Below are 22,293 nucleotides of genomic sequence, written 5' to 3'. Positions count from 1 at the left end.
TAAATTTTCTTTCAGCGTACGGGCTATCGCAACTATTGGTTCATATTGTATTCTCGTAAACGTTTTCAGTAACGTTTATACATGACATTACCAAATAGACACTTCACAAATCAAGCTTACATAAGGGGAAATCGGTGCAAATCGGTTATCCCGGAATATTGGTAAATCTTACTTCGCGAGCCTTTGACGCCTCCGAACGTCGCATGATTACATAAAATACGGAGATGACATGGCAATTATCGGTGACAGTACGGCGCGGCGTCTCTCTTGGAAAGTTGCGCGTCGCCGAAAAAAGAATGCTGGGCACTGCAGGCGCCTATGGCCACACACCGTAAAGCGAGACAGGTGCACACGGCGAAGACACAACGCACAAATATGATAACGGCAAACGAGCTGTCTCGCCGCAGGTATGTGTGTGTTAGTGCCGTCTCCTCTATATATATTTTATAATTAGCGGCGGGCTCTCTCTCTCTCTCTCTTCGATAAATCAGAGCGCCGCCCAGGCTTAAGACTTAATTAAAAATTTAGTCAAAAACCAATTAGCAGCCACGGCGGATTAACATATTTCTAATTATCTGGCGAACACTTTCGGCCGCCTTATCGACTACTTGCCATATATGAAGCCGACCTGTCGATGACTATGCGATACATTCGATCGCGTCGGGGCAAATCGCCCGCGCGTATTTTTTTTCTCTCTCTCTCTCTCTCTCTCTGCTCTGCCTCAATATGATGCCTTAGTTGAAAAGTTACGCTCGATCAATTGCATCAATTGTTATTTACAAATTAATCAGTCGCGAAAAGCTGTTCGAATTGATAACGTCCTTTTGCTAATTCTTTTGACTTTCCGGGAAACTGCTTTTTATGTACTTTTCGTGTTAACTTTAAAAACTTAAAAAATAAATTTTTATTCTACAATTTATCTATGTTCATCCGTGCATAGAATTCGTAAATGTTTCATCAAGGGTTGAAAAATCGATGGAAAGAACGTAAATACTGAAATCTTTTATTTCGCTATAATATACTTCCATGGATAAATTATCATCTTACATTTATACAAGGCGCATAGGTACGTCTAGAACCACGCCACATTCGTAACGTTAGCTTTTACTGTCTATGAGCGATTCCGTCTCCCTCGAGTCACAATCGACACAAGCGGATACATAATTTACATGCACTCGTCTTGTCTTCTTGCATAGAAAAAAAATTTAATAAGTCTGAAAGATATCGAGATTAGGTGAACTACGAACTGTATACTTGCCGATGAGGAATCAATGCAATAGTCCATCCTTTATTTATAGCATCTATTAAAGATGTCACTGATGCAACTTTTAAAAATTTCGCGACTTAGATTTGAAAAAAATTCTAATATAAACGAATAGATTTATTTTCTTCAATGTAAGGAATTACTTTCAGAGAAACGACTAATACATTTGATTTCGACCCTTTCTCTATTAATGCTCTCAGACTCGGAATTATTTAAACGTACCTCGCACATTTATGTCGCTGCATTCTCTCGATCAGTCCACATTAAAAACACATCTGTGAATGAACATTTGCTAGATCCAGCGCGGTTCAAATCATTAAAACTAACGCTCTCGTTCCTCGCGATTCCTCTTCTTGACGGTAATCAAAGCGTCCTGTACACGTGTGTGTATATATACATACGTACACCCATAGTTACCGTACGAACGCGTATCTATTTACACTATGTACACTCGTGCTTTTTCTTGAGATCAAAGTTTCATGCACCTCTCGAGGCGCTGACATATACGTATTCCATCGTCTCGAGAAATTTACGCGACGATGTTTCTTCGAGCTACAGGTCTCCCAAACGATAGCTTCGGACTTAACGTATCGAAATTCAGATTATCTGTATCCTCTCTGGAGATAAGCCATCCGGATTAACGTTCAAGTATTGTCACTATATAACCATTCCTAGCCAATTTCGACTTCCAACGTTAAATGGTGGATCTCAATATCCTCCGGTATCGGCAGAAGATTGGACAATTAAACTCGAACGGAAAGTGGACTAATAAATAAAAGTGGTCGAAAAACTTCAGGCAATTTTCCTGCTCCACGTAAAAGAAAGATCACTTAAAGTCCGTTTTATGGATCTATCATTAATTATTTAATTAGACTTCTTTCAGTTTTCTAGAGTTCTTCTTCCTTTCTGGAGTTCTTAAAATCTTGAGTTTTAAAATTTATAGCACTTGCTCTCTTGAATCTTCAAATTTTCGATCTCTTTAACTTTTAAACCTCCAAGCTCTTAGATTTTTCAACCGCTTCGTAAATCCTCGTTTTCTCCAGTTCCTAATTCTCGAAATTATCGTGGAGTTAAATTCCCGAAGTTTGGATTCTCCTTCAGATTTTTAAATAAATGTGCAGGTTTTCGAATAGATGAATTCTTGATGATTCATAGATTCTGCGTCATCGAATCCCATTTGTGAGCAGGTTGGATCTTCAGACGATGACATTAAGAATGACTTCGAATTACACGCGTATTATATCTTGCAATATCATTATTAAGGTCGGTGCCCAGGCGGTCCCATGAACATGGCCGCCGCTGCTGCAGCATGGGTGTGCCTAGCCATGGCAGCTGCAATGAAGGGAGGTACTCCTGGGGTACCAGGCGGGCCTACCCCAGAGAACATCAGCCCCGATCCGAAACTGGGATGCAGCAGGGGCCTCGCGGATAGTCTTAGCTTCTCTATTTCCGCCTCCTGAAGCCGCTTCGCCTTGGCTCTTCGGTTTTGAAACCAGATCTTCACCTGAAACATTACAGTATTTTCGATTTAGAACAATAACGAACGAATTGATATTACATTCGTTCAAAATTCGTTCATATATCGCTTCTTCATTAATTCCTCAAGTATTTTTCGGATGTATAACAGTTGAGATTTAATTGTATTAACTTTAAATATTTTTATAACATCAGCGGTAATACGAAATCTCTCCAGAATCAATCGCATTTTAAAATAAAATACAGATAAAATCAAATGAATTAAGATTTTTGTTACACACTATTATTAACATTATTATTAAACTAAAACTTTTACTTCTAAATATAGAAGTAAAATTAGTAATTTGAGAACGAATCTGTTTTTCATCCATGTTTAAAAAAATAATTCATTAAAAATTTTTCATCAAAAATACTGGTTTGTAAGGTCTCTAATAACGTAAGAAATCATACATTCTAATCGTGCATTATATCATGCGACACACTTGCAAACATTATATAAGTGCTATTATTGGTTGATGTCGCGTTTAACACCAGTGGCTGGAGATTTACAATCGACAAATAGCATATTCAAATCGCGCGAGTTACTGCAAACGTCTGAGAATCCATAATTAATAAAATTACGCAGTAATTTTACTATTTAACGCGTTACCACCAAGAACGTAGCCTGAAACAAATAAAGATTTTCTGCGTAAAACACACGCGAGTCATTTAGCGTGTCGTTAGACAAAACAGTCGGCGGAGCATTCAGTTTCCAGCAGGAAATTATCGACGTATCGAGAAATCCTCGATGTCATAAGACAGCGACACGCCTAACACTCGAGTTTATACACGCAGATGTACGTGTCGGGTCAACATTAAATCGCGTTTAATTGTTATTTGCACAGTCGTCGCGAGCGTCGTTTACGCAGCTGTCGCTTTGAATCGGTTAATTTGCGGCTTTCGAGCATGAGAAGTATATTTTGAGACTCCGAATACGTATTTTCGGCAATATAATACATGAATAGGATAATTACTGTGCATTCAGACATTCTCTAAAAAATATTTAAAAAAATAAAACGATTTCAAATTCTTTGTTTAATTGTTTTGAAAATGTTTCAATTTTATAGACAATTTAAAATTACTTGTTACAACCTGTGCCAATTAAACTTACATAACTAAACTTCATTTGATACAAACCATGGAAAGTTACATGAAAAGAACGATTTTACTGAATGATCTAAAAATTTATTAGATACAGCTTTTCAAAAATAATTTTGTCGAACTATTAAAATAATTATGTAGGAAACTGAAACTTGATGAACAATAATGTTGCAAAAAATTTTAGCAAGAATATCTACTAGCTTGAGTGGCTACATAATTATTTTGATAGTATAATAAAATTATTTTTAGATCTGTATTTAGCTAAATTTTTAGATACTTCAACGAAATTGTTGTTTCCGTGTAAAAATTTCGGCTAAATTAAGCCTAAGATAGAAAACGAAACATAAAATCCAAATTGTTATTATATTCCTATATAATATACGAATTAAAATTCCAGGATTGAGCATTTAATAAATCCGAAAAGAGTGTTAACTGTCTATGCTTCCTCTTCATCATAAAAGAATCAAGTGATAAGTTATTACGTGTGATCATATGGATAAATATCGCCACAGCGTGAGTGTCACGATTTGAATTGTAGACATACCTCTTTGTCCGTGGGGTGAATAATGAGAGAGAAGAGAGCGCGATCGAAGGAATGGTTTGGCGACTTAAACGACACGAGGAGATGGCGGGGTAATCGTAGCTTATCTAAGCAAATGAATGTGCGACGTAGCTTCATTTCGACTGATGCATTGTAACGAATGCGCAAAGTGTATCTTAACACGCTAACCGGCGCGATAATAGCCTACTCTGTTACATACATGGCAAAGAATCACGATATTCCAAATGGAAAAGAGCACATATAATAATAATAATTTTCGTAAAAGATAAATTTACAATTAACTCGAACGTAAAGATATTAAAGATGTGTAAATATTAATTTACGACGCGAAAGTACTATCTTTCGTTTTAAAAACACGTTAATGTGATTGATTTATTATCGTTCAATAAAATAAATATAAACAGAAATTTTAACGACTCTTATCAATGACCTCATTAATCGAAGAAAATTCCACGTTTGATTCAATATCCATTTTAAAGCCAATGTATATTCTTTTTTTTACTGATTTTATGTTATATTTATTATGGGTAATAAGTAAAAATACGTTCTTCCCATATATTTTACGTTAATTATGATCAATTTGTATTAATTTATTGCGGAACGCTTTTATAAATAGCGTATTTCTTAATATACATTTATGTTGAACATTTATATTTCGCTGGAAATCGTTACATAAAATGAGACTTTTTCAATTCGCTAAAAGAGCTAACTATCGTATGTCAACTGCCCAGCAGTCTCACCTGCGTTTCCGTGAGGTGAAGAGATGACGAGAACTCTGCTCTTTCGGCTATCGTTAGGTACTGTTTTTCGCGAAACTTTTTTTCAAGGGATAACAGCTGCTGCGTCGTGAACGGCGTTCTCGGCTTCCGGTTCGGTTTGTGCTTTCTGAGAGTGCACCTAACCGGGCCTGGTCCAGGTCCTGGCAATCTTAAGTCTCCTGAAACCAAAGAGAAGACATGCGTTCTGATAGGATTTGATTTCGTATCCCTTCATGTGAATAATTTTAGTCGTTAGTATACACGATAATTTTCTGGTCCTTTACTACGATGAGTTACGTATCTCAGATGAATTTTCATCACTTTCACAAATATACAAAAAAAAAAGTTAAGTGATTCTTACATCACGTATACCTTAAATCTTTAGAAAGTATTTGTAAGGTTGTGTGCATTTAAATAAATTGTGTATAAATGTTGTAACTAATTATTTAATACTCCTCGTTTTTCGAAGAGAAGAAACGTACAGGACACAAATATTTAATCGCGTGTACTAAAAGTAATAAATAAATTAGCATTTCCAGTGAGCTCTTATTTACTTCAGAAAAAATGCAAATTGAAGTGGACATTGATGTAAAAAGTTTAGAAAGTTGATTTTCAACGAAAAACCTAAGATTTTTATTAGAAAATCATTCAACATCACACTTCGATCTTGCCCGTTCTCGTTTCGAGTTGATTCAAACCGCTATTCCTCTCTAAAAAGAGAAGAGATGGGGATTAAAATAGCTGCACCTCTCTGCTATCAGCATCATTAGAGAGAGAGGTACGTTAATAATGATATTCGCGGACATTTGTATCTGTACTATTAAAACGCCAGTCCCGTCTTCTTGCACTCATCGAATGATAATTAACCCCGGATGTGCAACGTTAGTCGTTAATTTACGATCACCCGGCAACGTCTCGGCAAGACGCGTTTTCATAGGTTTCGCATGATGAAGCGATTACGGTCTCGCAGTCCCGGCTGAAGGGAGGGCGCAAATTAAATAATAAAAAATAAATCGCTCTCGAATGCTCAACGAACGGCGCCTAATTATCGACCCATCGTTCCAGTCTCCCGCATCCGGCACGCATGATTATCATTGACCGTCGTTGTTTACGATCGGCTCATGTACGTGCAATTAGTTGGTACTGCGTAAAGTTTCGCCATCTCTCCACGGTAGCGCGATTATATCCGGCAGCATTCCCGCACCTTGTCATTCATTTGTAAATCCATTTTAAGCTGACCACTTCGTTAAAATTCACTTAATAAAAGATAAAAAAATTAAGTATCCTGCATGAAATAGAAATATATGTAGCGAGAGCTTATATGACAACGCTATAAACGTTCATTAATTTTTTTATTTTAGACCGCGATAATTAATATCCCACGTTAGAGATGCGAATTTTTCAAGCGACGCACAAGGGACCAAATGAAGTATTGACATCTCTTAAAAATTGCAGTTGCCTTGCCAATAACTCTTCTTAACGCCCGCGCACCATTCTATAATTAGACATATTATTTCCCTATAACACACGCCACACTATCTCGCGCCGCATTCAAAATAAGCGACTCGTATGAGAGGAAGAGTAATTGATATCTCGTGGAAGCGATCCTGCGTCGGCCAGATGCGAAGTTACATCGCGACTTTGTACGGCTACACCGTGCTGGGCACCGTGAAAAAGTGTTTTCGACATCCTGCACGACGAAACGACGATGACGATTTTGCGACGCGGCGAGGAGGGCATCGTGTGGATTCCGAGCGCTAATTAACGTTCGACCGAGTACAAAAAAGGCATAGGCCGCCGGCATTGTCGACCGGATCAGTCGAGACACACCGGTATCACGTCTTCTCGTTGCACCGCCAGTTCCCCGTTTCGCATGTCACTTGGGGAAGCTTGGTGGGTTTACGCACGTATAACTGATCAATATGTTCTCCCGGGAGGCTAATTAATTTCTGCTAATTAAATACCTATCTGGATGAATCGAAAATCGCGGATCTATCCACTACCACTTTTTTTCGCGTTTAAGAACATCGTGTACGAGTCGTGACAACGCACAGCGTGATCTTATTATCGAACGTATCACTAATTACATGTTATTGCCATTCGATGATATATTTTTATTTTTATTTTCATATTAATATAACGGTGTTGGAAATTTGCTGCCTTGAGTCACCGAGCTGATGGATTATTAATGCGGTTAACACTCGAGTTACAATGTTAGTTACTTGTCTTAGAGAAAAGACGGGTCTAAGATAGGTCTAATGTAAGTAAAGTGACCGATGTATGCGCGTTCGAGATTGCAAAAGGAATTACAGAAGAAAGACACCGCGAATCCACGCGTAGCCGGACAATCCGTCGTTACGTGTCGATGTCGCATCCATTCATGCGGTAATATAGCGATTTCATGTCGCTCATCGAAGTTGGCCATGCCGCGCACGTAACCGATCAATATGTTCTTCTTGACTGCTAATTAATTTCTGTTAATTACCCAACCGCTGAAACATGCACTGGTGCGGCTACACAGCCGCAACGGCCGTTGTCGTTCTGATAAGTACACAATCAGTTCGCCTTCCATGTAAACTTTTTGGTTAGACAAACGTGCAACGATAAAAGATTGATCCCGATCATCGTCGAATGTCTTACGGCATTAAATCAGCTTAATTAAAGAGAGACTTGGTGTACGACTGAATCGTAAATTGCTGCACACGAAAAAACTTTTGCTGAAGTATCTAAAAATTCAGCTTAATACAAAAAAAAAATCTAAAAATAATTTTACGTACAATTTGCAAAATCAAATATGTATATAAATTTATACAGAAATATTTAAGCACTATAGATCCACTGTCACCGAATGTAGGATTTCTCTTATTTATTAGATTCATTCTCATCGGTCCAAATTCGTATTATAATTAAAAATAATTTTGTTGAACCATCAAAGTAGTTGCGTAGAAATTTCAAGTCTAATGAGCAATGTTGCAAAAATTTTTTACACTCTAGCAATCGTTCAAACCCGGTTTGAACGTCTTATATAATTTGAACAGCCCAACAAAATTATTTTTAGATCTGTATTTAGCTAAATTTTTAGATTTCAGCAAAATCCTTTCTATGCATTATTTATTAAAATCGCAAGTTTTAAATTAAAATTAATTGGATTATAATAATTGAATTATAATAACGTACATACGGACATCAGACTGTAACATAAAGCATGATAATTTATTCTGCAATAATAAGATCAACATAATAAAATCAAACCTTTAAATTTGTGTGCGCAACCATTGTTTGAGCGTATAATTCTTGCAAATATTGTTACGAGATGCAAAATCTTGCAGGCAATTGCAATCTTTATGCGACCACGACGCTACTTTCATCAACGGATACTGAATTTTCAGGGATGCTGAAGAGAGACGCGTTAGCCGGCAGACGGGCGTCGCATCGGGCCGCTGTGGAACGGCCGAGCCGGGTAATTACGTCCATGGAATGATGAATCGTCCGAAATATTTTGTAGAACATCATTGGACGCGGGGCGGGCGTCGTTAATTCATTCCTGCGCGCGCAATCCAGATAAATGCGTACGGGCAGCGGTGTTCGAGCGTTATAAATGACGTCCGTATTCATAATTTTCGTAAGCCGCCGCCCAACGACGGGCCCCGGGGATTATCGGCTATATACGAGCCCCGTATCGCACCCCCCCCCATCCCTCCCCCCCTTCCCCCCTCCGAAATAACTGTCAGTGGTGAACGCTTAATGGAAATGGGCTAATAAGCTTTTCACTGTCTAATTTTTCAGAAACGACTTTTGTGCGGAAGATATGATATTACGAAGAGATATTTCATTATCGAAAAGTGATGTATTTACAATACTTTATTACAATATTTTATTAAAAATAATTGAAGGATATCTTGATGAATCTTTTAGAAGGGAGTCCATTTTTTTAATTTTACAACTTTTCCTTGAGTAAGATTTGTTTTTATTCGTTTTTTTATTGTATTCCTTGTCTCAAAATATGACACTGTTTTAGTACTGTAGTGGTACTTTCTCGTCCTGTAAAAATTAAATTCTTAGTGGAATTTTAAAGCCCGGGTGTTGTTTTCATTTTCTGGTTAATTAATTACTTGTAATTTAGACTCACTTGACCTCATGATAACGTAAAAATTGTGTTTTTTTTTTAGTTATGATTAATCATGACACTGGTTTTGTAGTATAATAACTTTAAAAAATAGTCACTACAAAATCTTCAGTTTAGTAATTAACTACTCAGGTAGAACACAGTCACAGTTAAGTCATAACGATATATCATAGAACGTTATCATGACAATTCTTACATCATCATTTGTCACTTAAAAATGAACTATAAGTGACAAATAAGATGATTTCTTTATAATATTATTATAATTTCTGTGTTCTTTCTAGTACACTTCGACACGGCTAGAAAAATACAATTTTTATAATACATTATCGTCAGATAAAATTTTATTGTAAGTTAAATCAGAAAATGAAACAAATCGGTTAATTTAAAAATATTTTCAAAATTTATCTCTCGCAAAATATTATTTTATGCGCGCGAATTTAATGGTTTGCGAAAAAAAAATTGTTACATTTATTATTAAATTTCTCTGTAAAGTATTATAAATACACACAATGACTCGATTGATGGTACAATGAGGAAATGTTGATTTGCGTCATTCGGAGCTTCTTATCGAAAATACCAAGGCCTAAAAGACGCGGTAATTAAACGAATTCCTATAAGTGAACAATCATCTCGGGGCAAAAGCGACATTGCCACGATAATCGCGATTGCAATAATGATGCATACCGAGTTGCTCCTACGTTCAAAATGCTGGTATAATTGATGTCGCGCACCAATAGCGGAAAGAAAACGAGAGGGATCAAATCATAAGAAGAACGCGAGGCCGAAGGGGCGAATGGTTTGTCGTTATCGTTCGCAAAAAGCTTTGCCAAGCGACATCGCACAGGAAGTTGAATGCGCTACACCAAACTTAACAGGCCACTTTAACAAGAGCAGTTTTTACCAGGGGTCTCTTGAATGCATTATGGATGTCGTGAGTTATATATGACTCTATCATGTCGAACTGTTAGCGATCCCGGCTGGCGTGCGGGCCGATCAACGCATTCTCGTCTTTTTCCGCTTTTCGTTTTCTGTCGGCAACGTGAACAGTGTGGAAAACAAGATATGGAAAACAAGCACGTAGTTGCTCTTACGCATTCTCATCAATTTCGTTATTGTATCTATTTGTTGTCCCTCCATGATTTACTGTCAATACCGCTTTACATCAAGCGTTATATTTTGAGCCGGATTTTATTACGGTTGGCACAAATGATGTAAATGCGTTTCATTCAATTATGCCACTTTGAGAGATACACGGGTCCATATAACAGTCAGCTTTTATGCGTTCCCATTAGCTGCGGGTTCGCGTGTCTTTCCAATATTCTCTCATTCTCCGGTTACTATTCATGCTGCTTTACATCGAGTGTTACAAGCGTTACTTTTAATTATGTTACTCTCTCTTTGAAAGATAAAATAATGAACGTAGCAGGTAATGTTCTCTTGTACGTTTATATTAATTTTACGCTTGCTATTTACCTAATATTCCCCCTTTTCCGATTTCGCTGCGTTAATTGTTCAATTATGTATTTAAGAAATAAGGAAAATTTATACTGTAAATTTCTTCAAATTTCTCTAATAATATTTTCTTCTGTCACTTGTCGCAAAATTAATTTTATTGTTTGCGCGATTATGAAAAAACTTTGCAGATATTATCCATGCGATTATATTGCAGAAAATTATAATAATACAGTGGGGACTTTTTCAAAAATTTAAAATAAATTTAAAATAATTAATTCTTTAAGGCGATTCTTTCGCCATCCTCGTTAAATGTCATAGAAGTAAATAATGTTGCGAATCTCAAAGTTCCTGCGAAATTATATCCACGCGTAATGAGGAACTCGTGCTGTTTCCGAGAAAGAAATCTCTAAAACCATTACGAGACTCCTGGCGAGCATAAAAGTTTACACGCGAGGTCAAATACAAGGAATACTCTCGTCCTTTTGCACTCTCGCGAGCACTCGAGATGGAGTACTTCGAAGAGAGTACCACGATGTACGATTAACTTATTGCGCGAGAGGTGTCAGTTACACCTTAATGAGGTATTACTTTAATTGTCCATTAGGAATGGACTCAATGTAACGTTCATGAGTCCTTTACTTACAAGACAACACGAATCTTTGCACTTCAACCGTCTTTCTCCATTAGTGGAATCTTCTACTCGCTTAGATAAATGGTAATGGGACTACGAATTGTGGGAGAATTAATAATGGCTCAATGTGCATTGTCATCGTAATTGATATCATATTTCGAACACAAAAATTCCAATAGATTGACAATATTGAGCGAACATGAACCGATAGAGATTCAACACAAATAACTATAAATATTTAGGAGTCATATCAATGTCATGGGTCTTCGTTCCTATATGTGTATTTTTACAATTTCCAGTTTAACAAATTGTGAGCTGATTATTTGGTCTTAAATAATAATCGGCGTGCAGTTTGTTTGAATTGAAAATTGTAAAAATTCATGCACACAAAAATATTCTAGATTGACTTAAATATTTGTCATATTTTGCATCAAATAGATATAATTGAATCGAACAAAGTATATTTAATTCGTATCTTGATTCTTGTTTACAGCAATCGAATTTTTCTTCAAGCTAATCTACGCGAGATAAGAGAGAGCGAGAGGTCTTGCAGTTGGTAATTAATAAATCGCAACTAATTCTCTCGTTTAAGTCATCGTAAATTATTTATCAGTGAAGTGTTTTCTCAAGCGACGTCTAATTATCGCGACTTGGAACCGCCATAGCTTTCCTTCTCGATTTATTAGCCAATTACAATCCATATATTCGCCACCAGTCATGAAACAAGATCTGTATCTTTGTACGGCTGATCACTTTTGTACCTGTCCCAAGAATCGCGCTGCAGTTGCTCTCTCTTTCGAGGTTTCTCCTTCCTCATTAGGCAATTACGTCGAGTTTTATCTGCGTGTCCGATTTTTCGCTCGCGTCACCTCGTGGTCACTCCTGCCTCCATCACACTAGAGGCGATGGAAAACACATTCCATCGTCGCTTTGTAAGCGCCGATCATGCGTCCTAATAGCCTAGATATACGACATCGAGCCCGACGCACCGATCGAACTTTCCGCGCCGATCGTACGCGTTTCAAGGAACCAATCGCGGCTTCAAACCGTAACATGAACTTGAATTCCGCGTTGACATTTGTGGAATAAACTCGGAAAAGATCGATTTGCAATTCTGTACGGAAGTCGATATCAACATCGAGTAGAAGGAAAATTACGACTTTACCTTCTACTAGTTTCTCGTATAAAGCCTCGATAATAAAACCTCGATAAGTAAACGATATTAATTCTTATACAGTTCTGGGAATTAACGGCTAATGCACGTTTATAGCAATTCTATGTCTACAAATATTGTTACATTTGATAATACTGCACGATAAAAATGTTAAACGAAATGAATTTTGATTAGCAAAAGAACAGGGTAACGTAATAATTTCTTAATTAATTAATTAATAACTGCAAAAGCTATTCTACATATTAATTGTAAAAGCTATCAGTTAATTTCATTTAAGTGAATCAGTAATAAATATAAATTTGCATCTCCAATATTTCCGCTAAAAAATTTATTCGATTATTTATTGGTCCGTAAGAAAACGTGATAATTTTAAAATTATAGCTGTCATATATTCGATCGTTTATTTAAATTAATAGTATGGAATCCTGCATGTGAACAAGTTCTATTCCAAAGTCACGCGATTACGACAGTCAGTCAGATTATGGAATATAGAATTATATGCTGAAGAATGCAACGGATCGTTTTAATCAAACTGCTGACTGAATTGATATTGGCAATATTCATATCTTCAGTTAATGATTCTGATAAAATATGATATGTATTCGTCGAAATATAAATATTTATCTCTTGAATTTGCATCATATTTAAAGTCTTATTATGCATGTTAAATTTTTCCGGTTAAGAAGAAATTATTATAGAAGGAAAAGATATCGTGTCGATCGAGATGACAGTTTTAAGGTCTTAGCTTTAAGCTTCAATCACGACGAAGGTAAACTGGAAGTACGATCGAATTCTTTGGCACGTAAGACCGACAATGTCCGCCTATTTGCGTGATCCACGGTACTAATGCAGAATGTTATGAGTCTGCGTGTCATGCATTAACAGTTGCATTAAGAGTTTGCGTTTTCAATCTGATTGCCGACATTGTATCCGGTAGGATCAAAAAAAGCAAATACAGTGAAACTACTCTTGTTTGCGCGTAATACTCCTTTTAAATTTCTTAGATGTAGCTTATTTTCAAAGAATATTTTTCCGCGAATAATTATCACGTTACTAAACTATGATTACAATATTAAGTTGAAAGATGATAACTTTTGGCATATCATTACCATCTTCTGCGAGAGATTTATTTGACAAAGTCCAGAGATGTAAATCGTAAAATGTTTAATGTGCTGACGTGAACATGTGAATGAATTTACTTATTAATACATACATAGCATGAAATTTCACACATTCTAAAATGTAATAGACGATCTTAACTCTTACTCCTCCTTGTAATGTCACTAGTACACTGTTAGATTTATAGTGTCAAATTTAATCTAATTTAAGCCGCCACTGCTCTTACTGAGTGTATCGTTATTTTATATTAAAACAATGGTTAAATTTTATATAGAGTCAAATTTAACTATTATTTTAGTATAAAATAACGATATATTGAGTGGCGACTTAAATTAGATTAGATTATTATTATAAATTATTATTTCGCTTTTTAATATACAATACTAGAAGGTTGAAACTAAGTAAAATTATAGTTGAAAATCATTTCATTACGGTGTAACCTTTAATACAAGTGCAAAACGCGAATGGCGGGTGAGAAAAAAAAATGACGAGGAGGAGTAAGTACGACACTCGTGCTAGTTTTACCGTTCGGGCTAGTAGGTCCACCATGTGGCGTGTAAAGATGTCCATGAGGATTGTGCGGATGCGGGGGTGGGGGCAGCCACGCGAACCCCGCCAGAGAATGCGGAAATCCCGCGGGGTTCCAACCGGGAGCGCCGGGTGCTCCAGCAAGATACGGCGGGCCCTGCGAAGGCCTTTGCACTCCGGGATGAATTGGCTGAGGCACTACCGGGCTAGACTTCTCCTCCTTCTCCTGGCTAGTTTCCAGGTCCCTCTCCAATTCGCAATCCGAGTCCATCACATTTAGATCCTCGGACTGACCGACGCTTCTTATCTCATGGTCTTCAAGATCCAAATGATCCGTCGTACGGTCTCCTTCTAACGAACGATTCGCTTCGGAATCACTACGATCGTCGAGAATCTCTCGTCTGCTCGCGGGTGATACAGATCTCGGATTGGTAATCCTGTCGATCCTTTCGTCTTCTTCCTGAATATGCTCTTGTTCTCGTTGGAGCATCGTCTCACTGATTCCACTCGGCGAATTGGCCGTCAGTCGATCTCTCGGAATCTCCTGGTCTATTCTGATAGGCGAGGATGACTTGTCGTGACTCGTTCTAGAGAAATCCTTCACCGTAAGCATCTCTTGTCGAGCGGGCGGATGATCTTGCTCGAGTCTATTCGAATGATGATGGTGGTGATGATTGCCGAAGCCGGCGAGACCGTGAGGACTCAACCTAGCGAGTAGTTCTCTACTCTGAAGTCTCTGCTGTTCTATTAGGAGCTCTCGATACCTTGCCTCTATCTCAATATTTTTTTCGGTATCCATTCTGTCATCGTTATCTCGCCTGGTCGCGAAAGTGCCGCCGCCGATGGCACTCTTCTTCGTGCCACTTAGCAGGGCATCGACGCTGAAGCTGATCTTGCCGCTTCGTGGCTTTAAATTCGAAGATGCTGACGTCGGAGTAGCCATGTCGACGTCCTCGCACAAACGATCGCTACCGGAATCTGGGCCCGTCACTACGCCTTCGCTGTTGCTCATGCCGATTCTGTGTCGGCCTCTTAAGTTCTCGCGTTTCACAAGTCTCGAAATACGACCGACAATTCTAATCAATCTATAAAACTACACTTAATAATCATCCAAAGATGCGAATAAAAAGATCGTTCGGTCGCTTTCTTAGTTCCATGTTGTATATCCAATGTCCATTAAACTGTAAATCCTAACGAAACTTCGAATAAGTCGCACCTAGTTTCAGCTAACAGTCGTATTAGCTTCTCACGGACGTCCGTTAAAGAATGATGGACTTGATACATTGATGCCATCAAGCCGCAAGGCATTTTCAGTCGGTGTCGATCAGTCACATCGCGATTCCTGAATGAAACTCGCTAACGTTGTAGAGACTTTCCGAGGCGCAACCCGCCACCTTAATAAATTTCTCGCTCCGTTATTCTTGGAATCCGCCGCATCGCCGCGGAATGACCCAGCCGACACGAGCGGATTCCTCCATTAGAGTCAGAAGAGTGTTTTTAAGATATCAACATGATGATCCAACTCTTCTTACCTCTTAACTTTTATACTTTTCGCATCCTTGTCGATTCTCAGCTGATATTCTCATACGGCAATCCTCTTTTCGCGATACTTTATATGTCCTTTCACTCAGACAGCGTTTAACGGATCTGTATAAAAACATTTAAACGAAGCGCGCAGAATGGAATCTACGCTGTATAATACTCTCTTTGCGAGAGACGATGTGTCGTGGATGAATCTCACGTTGACAGCTTTCGCTGTCATGATAAATTTTAATTAATTACGAACGATTATTCTAATCCGTCGTGTGTCGTGTACATTCCAATGATATTTTAGAAGATATTTCCAGCATTGAGCTTCTCTCATTTTAAACTTGGATCTTTCTTCATCATGACATGATGCATACAATATTTCGTCTATTTTATCGTTAGGTTACAAACATCAATATTCGCATAACGATGTACGGGATTCTTGGAAGTAATAACTTGGAAAGGTCAAATGCTGATTTCCAAGATCAACAAAATCTGTGGCTGTCATCGACGCGTTCATCAGCACGTTCCATTAAGCGGACGTTGATACACGATCTCTTCCAATGCTTCTGGGTTTCAATCGAGGCACTCAGTTTCTTCGTGCACCAACAACGCGGCCTCTCGCGACCTAGACGATTCACCAAGGCGGTCGAGTGCGTATTCTAGCTCTGATCGCGCGACGGTGAGGACACAAGGTGGGAGTGCTGTAGTCGTCCCGCGAAAAGAAATGTCGGCAGTGGAGTACAAATGTAATCGGTTGTAATCTGTGTAATCTGCCGCGTGGTGACCGCCACTGCCGCGGAAACGGCACTGATTACCAGCTCGGCTGCACTCGCGGTGGAGAGCTCTGCCGGGGGGGCTCTCCATTCTCCCTCTTTCTCTCTCTCCCTCGTTCTCTTTCTCTCTATCTCTCTTTTCTCGTTCTCGGCGTTGCGATGTTACCGCCGGGTGCGCGCCGCCCCCGCAACGCTAGCAAAACCGGTACCGTGGCCTGGGCTCGACCAATACGCGCGAGCCGACGCACATCTCGGGCGTTTCGAGAATGGGCGTTCTTCGTGGTTGAGCGTGGACCAATAGCGAGCGACGAGGTGGCTCGAAACCCGTAGGGGAAATCCCCTTCTTCCGGTTCTCCGCAACCGTCAGATGGAGCTGGCTGCATCGCCCGACGTCGGAGAGTGTCTCGAGGTGGTGGAGAACGCGGATGGTCGATGGAACGTGGTTACGGTGGTGGTGGTGATGGTGGTGGTGGTAGTGATGGTAGTGATGGTGGTGGTGGAACGCGGTGGGACCGAGCGGAACGTGACGACTCCTAATTGTCTAATTCCCGGGCGCGCAATGCGCGAATTGATTGGCAATACGGGTGCACGTGGCTGTGTGCACGAGCGCATGGCTGGGAGGGCAAGCATCCCTCTCGCGTTCGTTCGTACGCGTACACAAACCGCGCGGCACCTCGTTCCGCTCTCGCGAGACCGAGCGATGGCTGATCTAGGATTTATATATTGTCGGTGATATGCACAATCCCAACGTCTATCACATTTAATTATCGCCGGGATACGACACGCGTGCTGAGACACGTGACTGGAATGACTGGATCCTTCCATTCGACAATCTGGTTTTCGATTAATTGTTTGTGCTCAAATTTGTGCTTGTAAATAAAAAGAATTATTTTCAGGGACACTTGAAAACAATACTTCTCGCGCGAAGCTAGATACTTATTTTCAAATGACGTAAATAAAATATGGAAATGTTATTGAAATAAGTATTTTATCTCGATTGATATTCCTCTCTTTGGATTATCTTTCGAAAAATAGCCTGCTATTTTTTCCAAAACTCACATAGATTTTTAACTATTAAAATTGTTTAACAGCTGATATTCGACTTTCAATAATTTCACAAAAAGTAGTTTTTCCCTATACTATCGCGGAATATACATACCTATATCGCTTATACAAGAATAATATAAATCAATAAAAATAAACAAATTATTTGCGCTCTTTACGAGGGAATAAGGCAGGATGTTCCACTGAGGGATGGATTGGAGCGTAAGCAGAAACGACATATTGAATCTCCGATCCGTTTCAAAAGAAGGAAACACATCAATACAGCGAGGGTGGGGAAGCGCCTGCAACACGCGCGCGTTCTTCTCGCGAGGAAAGAGATATAGTAGAAAGCAGGGAGCAAGCGAAAAGAAAGAATTGAGCCATCAAGCATAGGGGTTTTTGTCGTTCACCAGTCGCCAATAGGACTGAGGAAGCCTTGAGCAACGTACGAACGTACGTTGTCTTCTACTTCATGATGGTCTTATTCGAGTTTGTCGCATTAGCATGTTAAAAACAAACATTTAATTAAAAGCCATGATAACGAAGTATTGAAGCAGCGATATCTTTTTGCGTAACTTTACAACATAAATTTTTTTTATATAATGTAATTAAAACTGTAATGACTTAAGATGGCTGAATCTTACGTAATTAATTAGTATTTAGTTTAAGCAAAAACTTTTTTTAATTCCCTCTATCTTATCTCTAGACCTTTTTTTTTAGACATGTAACACAAATTTAATTTACACAAATTATTTCATGGCTATAAAATCGTCTGTTAAATTTATTAATGGATAATGATGTAATTAGAGATATTTATTATTTCGATCCTCCAATTAAAAATAATGAGAGATTTTTCAAACAAGCAGATTTGTTTATAAGTTTGTTTGCACTTTGTACATTAAATATGATACATTAGTCTTAAAAGACGCAAAAATTTGTAAAATTCCATTGTTAGGAAACATGGTATAGGAAACATGATATTGCTCTTAGCTAATATTCTAAACAAATATATTCCATATAGCATGGAACAATTGCGACAATATCACTACATGACCAGCGATATCTTAGGATAATCCGATTGAATCTTCATCACATTGTGATGAAGATAATAACGAGAAAGTTTTTTGATATTTCTCTCGGTATTGCTCTTAGCTAGTATTCTAAACAAATATATTCCATATAGCATGGAACAATCGCAACAATATCACTACACAACCAGCGATATCTCAGGATAATCCGATTGAAAACTTTCTCTCGGTATGTCCCATAGGGCAAACCAACTTCAAAGAAGGAAATTTCGGACAAGCCGATTAACCTTTGGAGAATTGCGAGATGTTATAACGTCTTAAAATCATTTTCATGTCATTTTCATCATTTTGCATTTGATTATACGCTAAATATATATTTTTTCCTAGAACCAAATTTTTGTGGTTCAAGAAAAAATTTCTGCTCTTTCAAAAATTAAGGAAAACTTCAGTTATAATCGATTGCTGACCTACAAGATGTAAGTTTTTGCGAGTAGTATTGTTGCACTGCTATCACGACACTTTCGTAATTCCCGGCGATTCTTCTCGCCTTGGACGGATTATGTTACGGGCGTTACGTGTGAGAATGTTTAAATGCGATATAAAATAGAATCGCGGAGTCAATTAATACATGTATTCAGATTACAGATTACAGATTGCGATTGTAAATTATTTCTAATTATAAGTTTCGTGTGTAATTAAGCTCTAATAACTAATTATAAAAATTATAAGTATAATAATTTTTATTAGTAATTAAAATTACTAATTAAAATTATTAAGCATAGAGTATATTTGAAATCCCATATTTTAACATGACGTATTACAGATTTAATTATTATAAAATAATTAAAATTATATTTAAATATGATGTTATTCATAAAAGATAGCGCATACATCTGGGATATACCTATCCTACAGGTTTGTAACTGATAGTTTAAGTAAATGCTTGAACTTTTGTTAACCACCGAATACCGTGACGAGCAGAATGTACGAACGTTTGCGCGCAAACCCCAGAGAAGGGGATGTTCCGGGCGCGATTTGCACATTAACGGGGAATAAACGATGCCGAAATACAGCGCGGACGCGCGATCGCTATAATAGGAGCGCCGAGTAGTCTATTAAGCGTCCTCAAAACCAGTTAGTGAGTCGGCAATCCAGTTTAGGTACAAAATGGCTGTCGTTTAGCGAGGATTAATGGTCTCGGGAGTGCCCCGAGGCAGCATAATGGGGCAGATGCGTTCTGGATGAGGGGGAACAACCCTCTCTGATCTCTCCTCCCCGCCATTTATATCTCGACAACCTCCGCGCGCCACCCTGCCTCCTCGTGCCTTATCCCACCCCTCCTGTGGCCTCGTTATGTACACCTATCTGACTACAGGCTCCATTATGCCCTTTTTGTGTGATGCTCCACGTACGTCGGATAAATACGCGATATCTGTGCACCTACATACCAACATTTTGAAGTTGCAACCTGCGACATTATACGAGTAGCAGGAAATTGTATACCTTTTCTCCTCTATTTTCCAAATTAAAAATTAAGATACGTGAAAGATTTATTATCTCGCATATACCTAAATAGATTGTATATTGTTATAAATTTTTACGAATAAATCACTTTGTACAGCTTAAGTGTTGACATAAACATTGGAGTGTTTTAAATTTATTTACGACCGTGTAAATAACTTCTTCGGAGTTTTCATTTATTGTTTATGTCTTTCGCAATTCGTTCTTTCGTTCCAGCAACGGAAATAATGATATACTTGTATACAATATTATCAACACGAAATTATGCATTCTCCATTAATAAGTTAATTTCTCCATTCTCAGTTAATTATTCCTTTATCTCAATTGTGCCATTTGCTTTCTCAGTACTCTGGACACCTCATACATATTTCCCATAATGAATCGTCTGAATGTACACAGCCTCCGAAGGGCATCGTGTCCACGTTTCGTGCATGCGTTTGTGTGGGTGCCACGCACACGACGGTTCAAGCGGGGATTTGAGCCTCATATTTGGGCACCCAAAGCGCCGTTTAGTTTGACGTTTCATGGTCGGCTGACTCCCCTCGCCGTCTACCGACGCTACGGTCGGTGTCGTTTCGGTGCTCCTGAGAGAGGAGCCGTAAGTACTCGTTTTGAAATCGACTCCTGATGCGCGTGTGTACGCGCGAATGGGTGCGTGTGAGCGTGGGGTTGCTGCGCGTCTGTGTCCGGGAATCGAATCTCAGCTTTTGTCGAGGCCGCCCTAGAGACGGCGTTGACAGAGATTTAGGGAGTGCAGTTAATGTGGAATTAGCTGCCACGGAAGTGGCGATGCCGCGGCCGTATTATGCCATCACCTGCCGAGGGAAAGACGCTCAGCCATTTTTCGCGAGCCTAATAAGGCGGCACTAATGCTCTCTCGTCGCTTTCTCGTTCTCGCAGCCTTTAATATGTCGTATTAATGCCGGAATCGTCGTAAAAGAAAATATTTGCTCCGCGATGTAGAAGTGAATCCACGTACTGACGCGGAAACAAATTTACAAAGTGATGTAGGAGGAGAAAACGGCGTCGAAGCTCGATTTCCACGTAAAATTGTGTTATAGTTGTCATCAGTATAGGACGTCATAAACATTTTTATTTTATTAGACTCTATACCGTAATACATTATTAAACTTAATACACATTTTTCAAGAATATTATCCAGACCAGGAAAATCGTATAAAAAAATAAGTGGGAAAAGCGAAATTAATAGCGAGACTTTCGGAAAATGCTTATCTAGATTAAATCCATAGTTGTCAAATTTAATCTATTTAATAAAATAACGGTATATTGAGTAGAAACAGTGACTTAAATTAGATTAAATTTGATACTATAAATTTAACAGCGTAGTGAAAATATTGCAATATATAATAAGTTTCTTTATTTTCTCAAAATTTTCTTATTTAATTTTTCTTTTCCCAAGACAATATTTAATTTTATTTATTTCATTTTATAGAAATAATTTTTTTGTTTAGTGTTCTACAAACATCTGAATATTTTACTGCAAAGTTCATCATTTAAATTTGAATTCTCCCTGACGTTCGGTATATTTTTAGAAGAAGATAACGTTTTATGTATAAAAGATATAAAGGTCCAAAGATAAAACCAAATCACAACAAATAGGTCGCTCGACAGACAAATTTGAGAATTCGATTTGAGAATTTAAAACGAAGTAAAGTCAATTTCAGAGAAGATGCCAACACAAGTTTGTCTTGATGACCAATGGTTTATCTCGTTCTAATCTTGTTTGCAGAACAAACCGCCTGTTTGAGTATTTAAATATTATGTTGGATCCATGAGACACAGTGAGGGGATTCTATCTTCCCTTCTATGGAGTATTGCATTTGTTTGCGCTCACAGAAGAGCTTTATTATTCTTTACATTTCTAAGTTTTTTAATACATTTCTTGCTTCGTCAAATATTTTCGTTTGGGCAAAATAAACGAAAAAATAATCTTTTATTTCAGGCAGAAAAATATTTAAACCAAGACAAATTTTATATTTAAAATAGCATCTATAGCCTAAATTTTAATCATATATTAATTATATATTAATTGTATATCTTATGCTATTCTATAGTCGTGTAGTTTACAAGTAGCTAAATAAAGAAAAATAAAGAAAAAATTATACGAAATTATAGGAAACTCAATGGATTGATGATGTTT

General features: G+C 38.1%; 1 protein-coding gene across 1 annotated transcript; it reads right to left on the bottom strand.

The window, feature by feature from the left end:
* Positions 1-987: 987 nt before the first annotated feature.
* Positions 988-17,430, bottom strand: Msx (homeobox protein Msx). Its single transcript, XM_011058542.2, has 3 exons — positions 14,234-17,430; positions 5,183-5,379; positions 988-2,768 (listed from the first exon to the last, which is right to left on the bottom strand). The coding sequence occupies exons 1-3, from the start codon at positions 15,246-15,248 to the stop codon at positions 2,523-2,525; spliced, it is 1,458 nt and encodes a 485-aa protein (XP_011056844.1). The 5' UTR covers positions 15,249-17,430; the 3' UTR covers positions 988-2,522.
* Between the last annotated feature and the right edge of the window lie 4,863 nt (positions 17,431-22,293).

Source organism: Acromyrmex echinatior, chromosome 4, assembly GCF_024713525.1.
Source record: "Acromyrmex echinatior isolate Ae372 chromosome 4, ASM2471352v2, whole genome shotgun sequence".
NCBI lineage: Eukaryota > Metazoa > Arthropoda > Insecta > Hymenoptera > Formicidae > Acromyrmex > Acromyrmex echinatior.
Note: the sequence above shows the minus strand (reverse complement) of the source record. Positions and strands in the feature narration are given on the sequence as shown.